General features: G+C 34.2%; 1 protein-coding gene across 10 annotated transcripts in view; it reads right to left on the bottom strand.

Moving 5' to 3' along the window:
* The window catches only part of SAMSN1 (SAM domain, SH3 domain and nuclear localization signals 1), a 212751-nt gene that overhangs the window by 39032 nt on the left and 157247 nt on the right, over positions 1–16472 (bottom strand). The window contains exon 1 of one of the 10 annotated variants that reach the window (XM_082391940.1): positions 8906–9473. The exons of 8 other annotated variants lie outside the window; for them this stretch is intronic. In XM_082391940.1, coding sequence (XP_082248066.1) covers positions 8906–8962 — 57 coding nt within the window. In that variant the 5' untranslated portion in view covers positions 8963–9473. Of the gene's footprint in view, positions 1–8905; positions 9474–16472 lie in introns of those variants that run through there. One more of the 10 variants, XM_082391931.1, reaches the window with a different exon arrangement.

Here is a 16472-nt window from a genome sequence, read left to right as displayed (position 1 = left end):
TGTTTTCAAGCTTGCAGAACTAAACAACTCCAAGGGGGACTGACTCATAAACTAAACTGTTAGGCTACCAAAAATGGCAATACCAAGTATTGGTTAGGTATGAGAAATTCAACTGCCAAGAAGAATGCATATTCTTGTTGACTGATCAAAGAATTGTCTCCCCTAGAGACATGGGATGCAAAATCATTGCTGGAAGTTTGTTTGATTAGTATAGTAGAGTCACAGAAAAGTGAATTAGGTTGTATTAAAGGCTAGAGACACAAAGTTATAATAGCCTGAACTTAGTTCACCTAAGTGAGCAAGTCTGCTGAGCCTAATGGAATATTCGCTTTTGTTGATGCAGATTGTTCTGCAGACTCAATGGCAAATTTCTACTCTCTAACTCCTTTCTAACCTCCCTGAAAGCAACACTCTTTGCAAATGCTTTTTTTTTTTCCTTCAGACAGATTACATTACAATTTTTGATTATTGTTTTGTCTCATTACATTCTAAGAACGGTTACTTTGTTTTATGTGGGTGTTGCCCAGATCTTTAACAGTGACCCATTTACAAACTATGCCTTGGAGTAGAGTACTACTTTAGATGACTTATATTATCCATTAGTCATTACACAAGTATTGTGCATATGTTGAGGAATCACGACTATGTTCCATATTATAAATATTTTTGATGGTAGCCAAAGTGTAATAGAGGGCACACGGAGTCTGAAAGTTAGACAGAGTTCAATACCCTTTGTTCCCCCCCAAAAATTGCAGGGATACAAATATGAATTAGATGCATCCCCTGTTCTTGATGGTAACTCCATTTGGGAGGACATATTAGAATAAACTATGCTAAAAGAAACAATAGAGGTATTGAACAAGTACTACTAAACTAGAAAGGAGGGAGAGATTATTAATCAAACATGTACTATGTGCTAGGAAATTTACATATGGTAATTAACTTAATTCTCACATCAATCCTATGTGACATGCCTTAACATATCCCCTTCTTCAGATAAGCACAAGAAACTCAAAAGATGTTTTACAAAATGTTCAACATCTCATAGTTAAGAAATATCAAAATAAGACCTCAAACCCAATCTATAAGACTTTAGTTCATATTCCCTCCTGCTCTGCCAGAATGCCCTCTAATGCACTGCCTTGGGTTAACTGGTGGAGGCTTTCTTGAGGGAATGAGAGTCCAGTGAGGTATTAAAAAATAAGTTCATGAGTTGGGAAAAATGGGCAAAGGTATTCTAGGCTAAGGGAGGCACAAACAGAAAAGAATGAGAGTGGTCAGAGTCACTGAAAGCTGAGATTTGGATACACAAAGAGAGGCACCAGGTTATGTGCACAGAGGGGCAACCAAGTTAAAGGGCAGCAAGTGGTGGCCAACTGCCAGCCAGAAAGAAGCCTAGACAGATCCTTCCCTATGGCCCTCAAAGGAAACCAATTCTGCCGCATCTTGATCTTGGACTTCCAACCACCAGAACTGTGAGAAAATAAATTTCTGTTCTCTAAGCCACCGAGTCTATGGTATTTTGTTACAGAAGCCCTAGAAAACTAATACAGACTAGGTGAAAACTTCCAAAACTCTTTAAATGAGGGGAGAAAGGGGACATGGCCAGCTGTGTTGACAAATGGCTCTCTATCTATAGAAGAATCATTTTGTCTACCACCAGAGACAGCTTAAAACCCTCTTCTATTCTTATTAATCAATTCTTAATGGAGGACATTTTTGTTCTCTACTAAGAAGCTAATTATGAATGTCTTGTTTCCAAAAGTTCACCTAAGCCCTTAACACTAGAAAGGAAGAGAAATGGATCAGTTTGGGAATGCTAAATTTGGAAACACAGCTATGTAGAGTATGGACTTAATTCTATTATTAAAAAAAGCACACACAATCTGCAGGGATAATGAAGCCATTTATCTCCAAAGCAAGGCAAGGAAAGTTTAAAGAGATAAGTGTGTCATTAAATTGATTTTTAACAAATCCAGTGCATTGGTAGTCAAGGTAATGACTTTATACCTTCCTATAGGATGTAAAACCCACATTTACAAGGGGAGTCTACACTTCTGTCATTTCTCTCAACCACTTGTCTCCAGAACTTTCTATGTATCATCTGGGCACTGTGTTTTTTTCAGATATAGCTGTCTATTTGGTACTAAACCTTTGCTACTTGCTTGAAATAAAACTTGATTACAGATTCATGTTCTATAAAATGGGATGGCTAGAGTGAATTGGTACTTTGTTTGAAGATAATTTTTCAAGGCTAAAATTATTTACCTCTTTCAAACAATTCAACAAGGTGAAATAAGCAAATTATTAGTTCATCTATTCTGATTCAAGGTACCCCAGAAATGAAAATTAAATCCAATAGAAAATTGTATTTTGAAGAAAGAGGTAGAAACTTTTGGGAAGTGCCATATCAGTATGGGGGTAATTTTCTGGTGGCTATCAGCAGAGGGCTGAGGGCATTTCTCCTTGAAGTGTGAGCACCAGCTGGAAGCAAGAACAGTGCAGAGCAGGGCCAGCCTTTCTCTTTACCACCTTTAGGGCCCATGTGGTGAGTTCCTTTTTTATATATCCAAACCTATACAGTATCTACAAATAAATCCCAAATTCAACATCTTCTCAACATCCAACCTGTCACTTCCCTTGTCTGAGCCACCATTATCTCTTTCCTAGTTTCTGTAATCGCTTCCTAAAGGGTCTCTTTTCCCTGCTTCCTCCCTCACTTTCTTCAGTGTATTTGAAACACAAAAGCAAGAATAAACCCACTAAATGTAAGCCAGATCCTTCTCTTCCCTTCTCAAAATCTTTTAATACTAGCTCAAATCCTTATAATGACCTAGAAGGCCCTCTACATCCGGCTCTTTGTGACTGCCCTTCCCCTTGTGTATTCTGATCCATTGTTTCTCAAACACACCAGGGACACTCCATATATACACTACTATGTATAAAATGGATAACTAATGAGAACCTACTGTATAGCTCAGAGGACTCTACTCAATGCTCTGTGGTGAACTAAATGGGAAGGAAATCCAAAACAGAGGGGTCATATGTATACGTGTAACTGATTCACTTTGCCGTACAGCAGAAACTAACACAACATTGTAAAGCAACTCTGCTCCAATAAAAATTAATTAAAAAAAAAAAAAGCTTTTGGTTTTGCTCTTCCCTGGGCCTGGAGTAAGATTTCCTCAGCCAATCTCATGGCCAGCCCTTCATTTCCTTCAGGTCCCTTCTTAAATGTCCCATTCTCACCAAGTCTTCCCTGGTTCCTTGTATTTCATATTCTTCCTTTTCTTCTTAACACTTACCATCACTTAGTATACTATGTATTTAACATATTCATCTTGTTTATTGCCTGTCATCCCCAGTAAATGTAAATCCTATGAGGCCAGGAGTCTTTGTTTTATTCACCACTGTATTCCCAGCATATGGTCTATATTGTTCATAGTAAGCACTCAGTAGATATCTATTGCTTTGAAGAATGAAGGAGGGAAGGAAGGAGTGAATTAACTTTTAAGTCCTTTGAAGAGATTAGTAGAAAAAAATATCTCCAGATTGGGAAACTTTAAACGTCACTGATGCTCAGGTACATTCTACATTAGGTAAATTAGGATATTGAAGAAGGAACCCAATCATCAGTATTTCTTAAAGCTCTTCAGTGATTCAAATGTGCAACCTAGTTCGAGAACCATCAATGTAGACATCATTTCCAAACTTTAAAGTGCTCACAGAACTCCTGGGTATCTCACTACAATGTATATTCTGAGTTAATAGGCCTGGGGTAGGCCAGAGAATCTGCATTTCTAACAAACTCCTGGAATGCCAGTGTTGCTAGTCTGTAGGACCACAACGAGTAGCAATACTTAGATCCATATTCAACGCAAACTTGGTGGTCCTGTAATACTTTTTACTGTGGTCTATACTCCATTATCTTCTGACTTATGTTATTTGGTTTTAGGTTTGCATTATAATTTACTTTAAATATTTCTTGGAAAACAAATATGACATAAATACTAACTAAATACAGAAGTGAAGAGAACCTTTGGGGAGATTTTTTAGGGGCATGGGTGGGTAATAACCAAAAGTAAAGATAAACATTTATTTATACCCACCATTTTTTTAATGGGAAAAGTGGATTTAAAATATTACTTACATTGTATATCACATACCTTACTTGGAATCACTTTGTTTGAAAAGCCAAAACATTCAACTGAAGTCACATAAATTAAAGTCTGAAAATTATACCCCAGATGATGATGCAAAAAGAAGTAGCAGGGGGGAAACCCACAGGTTTAGAAGAAGAAAAGCTGTCCTGAATAATCTCAGATCAATTTTTTTGCTAGCCATGATATCTTGGACAAAATTTTTCACAGCTACAGAGCTGTTTTCTGTAAATTGGGTGGCAGAGGGAGTTCCATAAACCCCTTGTGCAAGTACTTGGCCTAAAGTAAGCACCGGTTCATATAAATACTTCTCTTTTCTTATACCTGGTTAGATAAGAGTTAAAAATGTATCTTAACAGTCTTGATAGGAAAAGCAATGAAGAAAGCTCTTAAATGCCACAACTATGTGTCATCCTTGTCTAGGAGCATAAATTTGCACAGCGGGCAGTGCAGTGAAAACAACTCATAATCAACTCATCACCTCTCATCATTGCTAAGATCAAATGCAAATGGGAAAGAATGCCACTTCAGTCATTGCTAGTGAAAATTAGCATCTGTGACACTAATGGTGTCTCATTTAGTATGCACTTTAGATTTTAAAAAATGGTAAAAAAAAAAAACAAAAAAAAACTATTTCCAGAGCTGCCATTATTCCAGTGTTTCCCTTTAAAATAACAGTAGTATTTGAATCTCCTTTACTCAAAGAAAAACCTTGAGTTAAGATTTATTAACACAGATCATTAATCCCAGCCAAATAAAGGTCAACCTGTTCTAATTACAGGTGCAGAGCTTCATTTGTGGTGTCTATTCCTTTTCTATTTTCGAAGTTTCTACCATATTCCCTGACCTGGAACAATGGTCTACTTGTTATGTAATGATGGGACTCTCTAGGGATTCTTGCACAACATTTGCTTTATTGGCGTTTTTCTTAAAATAAAACTTAGAAATGATTTAGAATTGTATTTACACACATGCGTACAAACTTTCTTATGTACACACTAACAGGGTTGCTACCAAGAATAATGAAAATACATAGTACTAGTCAGTATTCATACTTGAACCAGGTTGCATACAGTAGAATCAAGAAACTTCATTCACATTACAAATACTTATTAAGAGCTTACTACATTAAAGGTGTTATACTAGATTTAGGAGGGAAATACATGCTTTTAGTTATCTCAATACTAGGTCATGATTTTTTTGACAGTTTGAGCATTTGAATGCTAATAAAGTTGTTCTTATTGTTGTTTTACAATTTTAAGTTTTAAAGCTTGGATGGACACCTGGAGGGATCTTATAGGTGGAATTCTGGCATTTAGTCAGAGACAGGAATGGAGGACCTCTAAATTCCTTTCCAACTGAGAGAGAGGCTCTTAAAAATATGCTCTCACAGTTTTCCTTAAAATTTAGCTGGCGATTAAGACAGAAATAGAAATAATATCTACGGTCCCTATGCTTGTAATGGTGGCATAATAATTAAGAACAGGAGTGCCAGAAATTGACATATGTATTTCACACCACAGAGTTTTATTTTTTATCTGTGCGTCTTTGCTTAAGTTCATTAACCTTCTCTATGCCGTCTCATCTATAAGGCTAAATAAAAGTTATTCTCTCACAGAAATGTTACAAATATTAAATAAATTAGTGTACAAAAAGCTTTAAACACAGCCACTGGTACATCATAACCTCACAATAAGTATAGCAAACTAAAACATTTTAGTTGGAAAAAGAGTTAAGGAAAATTGTGTTCTATAATTTAAAGATTTATTGAGTGTAATGAGATCATATATTTTGAACTCTGCATACTAGATATGCTTAAATATTTTTTTAGTTCACAATCAGTAGTGGGCACTAGTGATGAGAAGGTAAAAACAAAATTCAAAAAGGAAAGTACAGTACCTTGCAAGTATGTTAAGAAAGGCTATTTTTGATTGACTAATCTAAACGTAGAATACTTAATCATTTATCAAAAAGAAATTTATCAAATATCTTTCTTAATTTGGAATTTACTTATACGCCATAGAGAGTTCTGAGACACGAATTATAACAGTTTCCCTTATGGAATATTTCTGGTCTCTCCTTCTTAACCTACACTATGAATCTCTTATAATAAATATGAATGCTATTGGTCCTATTTATGAGCTATTTGAAGGAAAGAACCCATACCAAAAATGGAGAAACAGAGGAGAATAAAAGGTGAAAAAGAAAACATATTAATAAATTATAGATGGTAAAATGATATTTTAATGGGTTTTGATTTTTTTTTGATCCATGGATATCTTTATTGATAAGTCTTGTGAATATAAGAAAATAATAAATTATTTTGTATATGGACTCATAAAATCTATTGCTACATTTTATATCCATGAATGTTTTGAACTTTCTCACAACCACAGGACATATTTAAAAATACTAATAACAAAGTCCTTCTCCATTTATTTACTTTCCAAATGAACAGTTTCATAACTTTTATTTAAGGAATAACATTAGGTATAATAGTCACTCACCATTTGAATTGGGTATTAGGTCACCTGAACTACAACCCACAGGAGTTAACATGAGCTGCATGACTAAATAATAGTCACCTCATTTTTAATGTTGTTGCTTCTTACCTACTTTAGCATTTACAGTTAAAAAGCAAGGAAATCTCTCTCAAAAATTTTGAAAGAGTATAGCACAAGGAGTGTATGTTTCCAGGTCAAGAGATGTGAATGATTGTCTGGTATGTAGTCAATTAGTGTAGACGGTGATTCCCTACATTTCAGACTGATTTCTTGATGGTCCTATTCTATCTTTCTAGACACAGACCCTATGTTCCCTTCTAGTAGATGAAGGAATTTGCAGTCCTCACTCTACTAGCCATTTATTTGTAGGAATCTCTGCCATCTCTTAGGGATTTGGCTCTTTTTCCATAAAATACACAAAGAAAATTACTCAGTAAAATAAATGTGAATTAAAGCAAAGTTGTTTCTAACACATAATTATAATAATTGGAAAATATTACCTCCATATTAAAAGGAAAGGATTTAGTTGATCTGGAAGGTATGAAGATGTGAATATACATTCACATAGCTCTTTAAATTCATATAAAATGAAACCATCCATCTAAAGAAAACAGGAATTCATTCACAGGGAAAGTTAATGTTTCCAATGTGACTATTTTCTGTGATATATTCTGTTCCCAGATGTATATTTTATCAAATATAGTTTTACATTTATGAATAAGTAAGTCAGTAAGATGAACAATATACCACTTCTATTACAATAGTTCCTGCAATTAAGGCAAATGATGATCATAGACTAAAGTATCATTTTGAAAATTGTTCAATGACATAAATATGATAGTAGTTCACTACATAATAGAGTTCTTATGAGATACTCTAACTTAAAATTTTAAATACTTGGAGGAAAACCACTGCTTCATATTAATTTTTGTGAGCTCCTTAAAACTTACTACTGTCAACTCAATATTGGTTGCCTTTAATCAAGCAAATTGTATGTAAAAATAATCTTGAACAGAAAGGTAAGTAATGCTTTTAAAAACTTTGTTGTATTCTTTGGAAACTGTTACCTTGAATTTTTATTTTATTAAGGAAAAAGAAATCATGCTATGTTATCCAGCTGTATTTTTAACTAGAGATGCTTGCCTACCCTTTATCAGATCTTTGTGTCAGAAAGAATTACTATTGAAAATCATTTATTCTTAGTTTCCAAAGACTGGCAATCATTTATTTTTAGTTTCATTCAGAGAGGTTGTGTGGTAACTTGCAAAGAGTTATAAAATATAGACCATTGTTCAATGTCACAACAATTCAAAAGTTCACAATCAATTCCCAACTCCTTTCTCTCCGAACGGTGCCAAGCAAATAAAGGTCAAAAATTGATAATAAATCAGTCCTCTAAAAAGACACCTGAACTCAGTTATTGTTTATTCACAAGCAGATTTAAATTGTTATTTACCTAAGAAACTCAAAAAATGTACAGGTTTTGGAAAACTTCTCTGACACCAGTATTTCACAGATATTTTCTTTTATGTTATTAATGAAACTAATTTATAGTTCTACAATAGAATCTAAACTTTGTTATCTCATATCCTACTTTTTAAGTAGTAATTATTTTCAATACAAAGAATAGGGTAACATTTCAAATAGAACCAATTTGTCAAATCTATAAATTTATGGGATTTTGATGCTTCCCAAACACAACCCTATCCTCTCTCTAGTAGTGGAGTTAGTTCAAGAGAGAGAGTAGAAAAAATAACCTCTACAACAAGCTATCATATTTTAGTCTGAAAAAATGAAAAAAATTAAATATTTAATCAAAACATCTCCATTTTACAACCTCATAATTAAATATATTATGAAGAGCTGAGAATGTAAGAGATTGTTAAATAGACCTTGACAGCTTTATAGTTATTAAAAATGTACACAAAGATTTCATAATATCAGCCTTTCAAAAAGAGACTACCAAAATGATTTCCATGAAGTTGACAATACAAGCTCAAAGTTCAGTTACAGATGTAAATAATCAAATATGCCCTATAAGATAAAATTACAGAGACAATAATTGTCAGGTATTATTTAACACCTAAACTTAACTTGGCAATTCAATTTTTTCCATATTGCCATGAGGGATTCAACCCTATGGTTGAATTGATTTATGATGGACAGATAAGAACACTGTGTGTGCATGTGTATTCTATTAAACATGTTGGTTTTGTCCGACTATGTATGAAATTACCTTACCTTTGGTTTTTGATGTTTCTCCTTCTCTGAAACATTGGATGGTTTTCTCTTCAGCATTTTGAATTCAGACTACTCCGAGTGAGTGTACTTTCTGTTGTTACAGAAACAACTGAAGACGGTCAGCAGTATGCTGTCTATGATGTAGAGCCACAGATAAGTTCGAGACTAGTAACCTGCCACTTCCTCTTTTGGTCAGGATATGACTTCACATCTACACGGGTGAAATTTTTTTTGTTTTTTTTTTAACGTTAATTCTTTGGTAACTCTTTAACGTTCTGTTCCTGCTGTATTCTACGAGGTAGATTCCTAAATCTCACACTTTGACATGCCTGCGTTACAAGGGCCGTGAAGATTTCCAAATAAAGTGCATTTTTTTAGTTTATACAAAAATAAAAATCTATAACACATTCCACAGGTAGAGGGAAGAAAACATCTGAGCCAATAAATGAAACAAAACTTGAAATGTGAGCTTTTTAGTATTTAAAGATGAAGAGAATACTCAAGGTAGTCAACTTTGCATTCCAAGGTAAACTTTATTGGAAGACATAATAAACTAGACTTTAAACAATACTAATCCTATTTTTTTTTTTAACTAATCCTATTTAAAGCATGTATGCACATTTAAAAAAAATAGAGTATGGATGAAATTCATATAAATAGGAATATGAATCCAGAAGTAAATGATTATGCATATTGTTACTTTTGTAAAGTTCTGATTAATATGGAAATCAATTAAACAGTCCCTCAATTAACCAGATGTCTTTCTGCTACAAACTTCATTGTCATATGCTGATAATTGCTGTTAGAGTGGTGATCCAATGGATCAATCGTACCTTCAAATGAAGCATCCCAAGTCCTTATTTAATGGGCCTGGAAGAGAGCTAATATGGCTTAGAAAGACTTTCCCTATCAAACTAAATGGTTTAACATTTTTATTATAATGTCAAAACCAACATAGGAAGTAAAAGCAAGAAGTTCAAGATTTCTTATTAATTAGTGATTTACCAAAGGGAGACTTGTAAAATGTCTAAAATTCCACTTCTATTAAAACTGGCTTGTAAAGGAAATCAACCTAGATTTTGTTTATAAAACCCCTGGGTTGAAAAACAGTGGTACCATATTCTTAAGGAGCAGCTTCTCTACAAATCAACTGACTCTATTTCTCAGTCTTTCCTCATACCTCTAAGCCCCTGCTCTCCGAAACCCAGTTCTAGTTTTCAAATTTCACTGATTCATTTAACGAATATTAAATTGAGCGTCTGTTGTGTGCTGTCTGACAATATATCGAACCTCCTGACTAGCTAAAAAAATAGTTTATGTTCTATAGCAGAATTGAAGGAATACACTTGTCAAGATTATGGTTAATATGCTTCTTCTACTGGATATTAAGAGCAGAGTTATATTTTTCAAGAATTATCAGGCAGGTATTTTCAAAGTAATGACACAGGGGGTAACATTGAAAAACCTGAGGACTCTGAGGTTGGGTAATTCCCTAGAAGTATGCTTCCTTTCAAATTTTCTGTTTGGGCTTAAGTTACGGCAGTGATCTAAGTAAAAATTTTTTCATTTCTTCAGAAATTGAAATTCATGAAAAAATGTATTTCTTAACTGAAACATTTGCAACCTCTGTGGCCCCATTTCTTCATCTGTGAGTAGAAATTTAATTCAATTGTGGACTTCAGGCAATAACATGGGAATGATAATGTGCTTATCACATGTTAGGGTTTTGGTGAGAATAAAAGGAAATGCCAATAAAGAATGTACTTATTTAAGAAATGTTTTATGTCAAGAAATGTTTTATGACAAGAAATGTTCATGGATTTCAAACAGTTATGTTTGGGATAATGTTTGCTATAGATTGTATCTCTATAATAATAAGTAAAGAATAGAGAACACTCACATTCATGGTGACCACAGCTGGATTATATGCAGCTTTTAAAAGTGTTGCGCTCAAGCGGCTTGTAGAAAAATCTCAATTTATGATCTCTAGGCATTTTTACCATCATTAATACTGTAAGAAATATTTAAAATGTAAATAAAGCTGGAAATTTTTTCCCTCAGATTTAAAGATGGGAAAAGCAATTTTCCAACCTTCTCTTCTACTCGAGAAAAATGTTTTCCAGAGATTAAAAGCAGGTATGACATTTGAGGTGCTATTACAATCTGTATTAAACATATTCATCCTCAGAAAATCTCAGGTGACAGAGTAGCAAATGTTGTGATCGATTATCTCCTATTTTGTGGAAGTCTGGTGCTATCAAGATATTTAATGAGTGACCCAGAGTGACATAGCAAATTCTAAAGTCAAAGGTATATAGAACAGGAATGAGGTAGAGAGTCAGTATTGAGCACACAAATTCCCTGTCATGATTGAACCACGAAGCCACATGTTGCTTAAGACATGTTCTAAAACAGGGAAATTGCAAAAGAGCAAAGGCTCAGTGCTTTGTTTTCACACATTACCTTAATGGTCTTAACACAGGCAAGGTGAAAAAAGGCTGGGACTTCGTGGCATATATGTCAGTTACAATTTCTGTGTCATAGTGGGTAAGGCAACATTTTAAAGAAATTGCAAACAAATGACAGCCTTTGGGGTGTATTTTATGAGAAAGTAAAGTGAGACATAAAAGAGTTGTTTCAGCAGTCCAATAAATATTTATTGATAGTTTGCTAAAACATGAATGATCAAATTCAAATCACAGATTAATTCCTGTCAGCAGAAAGAGAATGCATTGTTCACAGGGACAAGTCCCAGAAACTCTGCAATTGCTATTTCTCACTATAAATTTTAAAAATGCCATGGTGGTTAATCAGAGTGTATCCCGAAAAGGATCCACTCTTGGTGTGCTGCAAACATTATGCTTCTGTTAGAGGAGAGCTGCTGGTGAGGCCCTAGATATCTTGGGAAGCCTCTTGGGAGAGAACCTGGCCTTGTGACATTATTTCTTATTTAAATTTCTAAAGAGATAATATGGCACATTATCTCACTATCTTAGTTGTAGAAGAAACAGAGAATTGAGATAAATAAAAAGGACCAACAGTCTAAGATGAATGGTGAACCTAAAGAATCATACAGGAAGAAACTCTTTTGAAACAGATGAAGAACTTCTTAGATCACATCTATGCATGGCAAGATGTTTGAAAACAACATAAGAGAAGACTTAGTAAACAAAAAATGAGGCGTACCAGTTCATCACTGACTAAAACAATTAGGAGATCTGACCAAGTTTAAAATATATGCAAATTACTCAGATTATTTCAACAAATTATAAATATGTACTTTCTAAGTGGTTGCCGTAATAAGTAATGATAAAACAAAATTTCATACATTCATGATTAAAAGTTTAATATTCATGACATCTTCTTATTCTCAAAGTTAATAATAATAATGATGACTATTAATTCTGAGTGCTTATTGCATTGTGCTTTGTGCTTTATTCGTATTTCCCATGTAATCCTCAAAAAATCTCCGTAACATGACAATCCATGACAATCTCCATTGTCATTCTCAACTTCCAGGTGAGGTTAGGTAATGTGTCCAGTTTGCACAGCTAGGAAGTGGTGGAGTCAAGGTTCAATCCAAAAATCTCAGCTCATAAACATCACTCTATACAATAGTTATGCCTAAGGACCTGACATAAAATGGGAGTGATTTATTTGGGGGTTAAGGGCAGGAATGGTAAAGACTGGGGAGAGAGAGGGTAATGCTGAGCTACTGGTTGGAAAGAGTGGTTCAATCAGTAGGTGTGTATAAAAATATCAAACCAGTAAGTGTGTAACTATCTAGAATGCTATTCTTTAATTAAGACTCAGTACCACATGGGCAAAACTGCTACCTCTTCAATTTTCTTCTCCCACCCAGGCTACCTTGTTGTTACTCTAAGTAAAGAGTCAAGATCCTCGCAATGCAATCTTTAAAATCATGTTTTCTAATTTCATGCTTATAAAAATCAGGGTAGGAGCACAGGTTAGATTTGTCTACATGCTATGAAATTCCCTAGGTTCTGAAGTTCCCTGCTGATGGCTTTTGATAAAGCATCCATCTATGAATTGATATTATCTCTGAAGTTACTACCATAAGCATATTCTATTTTCTCCTTGATCTGGAGCTATAGCTCCCCAATTTATGTTCCTAAAAAGTATTTATTATTCTCTTAACCTTTGACTTTTAATCTTACAATCTTTTCTTGCCTCAATGTCACACCCAAATTATAGTCATAATCTTCACATTTCTATAATATGTTTCCCTTTTATACTTCTAAATGTCATTTCATATTTTGTAAAAACTGAAACGTTTACCCTAAAAGCTTAAAAAACAGTAGCTCCCTGTGACATCCGTTTATACACCCAGACTTCTTATTTCAATACTGTGTTTTATCCATCCAATATTAAAACCATTTTTCTCATTGGTTAAATTCATTTTTCTACATGATAGGCCCATACTTTCTTGATTTATGTATTAGACGTTGTCTATTGATTCCTGTTTTTGTCCTTGAGGATTTTGTACTCCTTTCACTCCCCTACTCTCTTATAATTATTTAGTTAAATCATTAGTTATTATTATTTTATAAATATTGTTCATGGATAAGTAAAATTATGTTTCGTGCTTTGTGTCCCCTTTGTTGTTTATTTTTGGAGTTCATAATTGCTAACGTATCCCAAATAAATGCCCCCAACAAATTTATCAACTGATTTTTTTTGAACATTTAAGTTCAATCACCATATTTATAATTTTAAATGCTCAAACATTTCAAATTTATTTTTTCCTTGTTTCAGTGGGGTGTGATTAATCTCTAAGTATGCAGTACTGAGGCTTAAATGGAAATTCTCAATCTCCTCTTGGTTTGGATCCTCTTTGACCTGAATCTCACATTATCTTTTTTGTCTATTCTTTCATTTGCAGAAACACACCTCCCTAATGGAAATGTTTTAGGACCTTGTAGATACTTAACATTTGAATGCTATTTTGACTTGGAATTCTAACTTTATTCTTCTGCAGACTTTAGAAAGCCTCTCCATTGTCTTTTAGCTTCCAAAGTTTTTGTTGAGAAGACAAATGACATTGGAGAGAAAGAAAAAAAAGAAAAATATATATATATATTCCTTTTATCCTTGGTATGTCCTAAAATGTCATATTATGTGTCTTGATATAGTTTATTTTTTCATTCCCTGCACTGCTCTCTCAATGGCTCTTCAAACTGGAAACACACAACCTTAAGGTCTGTTTCTTTGATAAATTCTTCATCTCTTTCTCTGTTCTCTTTTTCTGTAAATCTTATTAGTACAATGTTAGACACCCCAATTGATACTCTCATTGTATTATATTTCTCTGTTTTCTTCTTCTCCTCCCCCTTGTCCTCCTCCTCCTTCTTCTTTTCCTTCTTGTTCTTCTTCTCCTTCTTCTTCTTCCCCTTCCCCTTCTTAATTTTTTTTTTTTTTTTTACTTTCTAGGAAATTCCATTATTTTTCTACGAATTATTCTAATAAATATTTTCTTTTAACTATAATATTTTGTTTTGGGACTTCCATGGTGGCGCAGTGGTTAAGAATCTGCCCGCCAATGCAGGGGACACAGGTTTGAACCCTGGTCCAGGAAGATCCCACAAGTTGTGGAGCAACTAAGCCCATGTGCCACAACTACTGAGCCTGCACTCTAGAGCCCACAAGCCACAACTACTGAGCCCGCATGACACAACTACTGAAGCCCATGTGCCTAGAGCCTGTGCTCCGCAACAAGAGAAGCCACTGCAATGAGAAGACCACACACCACATCGAAGGGTAACCCCAGCTTGCTGCAACTAGAGAAAGCCCGTGTGCAGCAACGAAGACCCAACACAGCCAAAAATAAATAAATAAATTAAAAAAATTTTTTTTGTTTTGTAAAACTTCTTATTGTTTCCTTTCATAACATTTTGTTCTTTTTTCTTTAATACAGCAGTAACAATTAATGAAATCGATTAACATGCAACGATATGGATGAATCTTGGAATTACAATATTAAATGAAAAGAACATTTCACAGAAGAATTGCATATAGCATGATGCTCTTTAGAAAAATACATGCACAGTTTAAAAAATAAAGGAGTGAGGAACATAGCTTTTAGTGTAATGATTTACTTGGGTGCAGAGAGTCAGGGGATGGAATGGGGGGGTTAGTGTAGATGGGTACAGGTCATTTTTGAGGTCTTAGCTTTTACTTCAAGGGTATATTTTAATAGCAATATATTTTAAAAACTAACTAAAGAAAAGTGAGGTTTTGAGAACATTCTATTCTTAATTCTTGGAAAGGAGGTAAAATGTAATGGTTAAGAGAGTGGACTTTAAGCTGACTACCTGGGTTCAAATCCTGGCTCTGCCATTTGCTAAGATGTCCTTGGCTAGTTATACGTAACCTTCCTATAAAATGGACATGATAGTAGTGCCTACCTCAAAGGAATTGCTATGAGGCTTAAATAAGACACTATTATAAAGTTAGTAGAAAAGTGCCTGGCATATACTAAACACTAAGCACTAAAATATAAATGGGATAAGTTCTCTTATATATCTGAGTTATTAATTACCATTTTTATAATTTCCTTCTGTTCCTTTCATTGTTTTTGTCTCTTTCTGATTTCTTTCTCTTGTTTGCTTTGACCACTGTCTTTCATCTTTGAGGCTTTCTTCAAATGTCTAGTGATTTTTGGTTGTTGATACATCACTAAGAGCATGGTATAAAAATCCTGACTGGAAGCTCTGTGTAGATGGGTGGGCTTGTTAGGTGATCAGGCAGCAAAGAAGCCTTTTTATCAGAAGAACCCTAAATGGCAGCTTCTGAAATTCTATTCTCTGAGATCATTTAAGTTCTGCAGGTAATAATCTTCCCATTTCCTGGATGGGCTGTGAAGGAGCAGGTTAGTTTCCTTGCAGGTTTCAAATGCTGAGGCTCTGAAGGGCTCTTTGGTGCACACTAACTTACTTCACTGCAACATCCTTTTCTGCAGGTTCTGAGATTGCCTTGCTCCAATCCTCCATTCACCTTCCATCATCCCAAACATTAGTTGGCATCTCTTCTCCTATCCTTTTATCAAATGTCTTTGTATTTGTGGGTTTGCATCTTTTTGGTAAATGTATATAGATGATATGCTACATTTAAGCAAAGTCTAGCTTTGCCAACTATTCACAATTTTTCACCTCCAACTCTCTTCTTTAATTCTGCCCTTTAAAACATTTGTGTTCTTTATCTTATTTGCTAAACTCCTAATTATATGAAGCATGTAGCTAATTACATAAAACTGATCCCTATCACTACCACTCCAACCTTATAATTTTTAAGATTGACATAGGACATTGCTACTGGTATGACACAGTAGGAAGAAGGCAGGTAAAAATATGAAGCTTTTCAATAGAAATCCATTTTCACATTTAAGTAATTGTGTTCTCTCCACATTTTCAGATTCTTCTCACAAGCACAGAAATACAGTATCCTGTGAAGTTAGTTTGCCTTTTCATTCTTTATAGATAGTCTAAAACAATAAGAAATGTTTTTATTAAAAATCTTCAAAGTAATTTTTAAACTAAGAATATAATCC

Source organism: Balaenoptera borealis (genome assembly GCF_965194805.1).
Source record: "Balaenoptera borealis genome assembly, chromosome: 5".
NCBI classification, from domain to species: domain Eukaryota; kingdom Metazoa; phylum Chordata; class Mammalia; order Artiodactyla; family Balaenopteridae; genus Balaenoptera; species Balaenoptera borealis.
The sequence above is the reverse complement of the archived record's forward strand: the minus strand, read 5'-3'. Positions and strand labels throughout refer to the sequence as shown.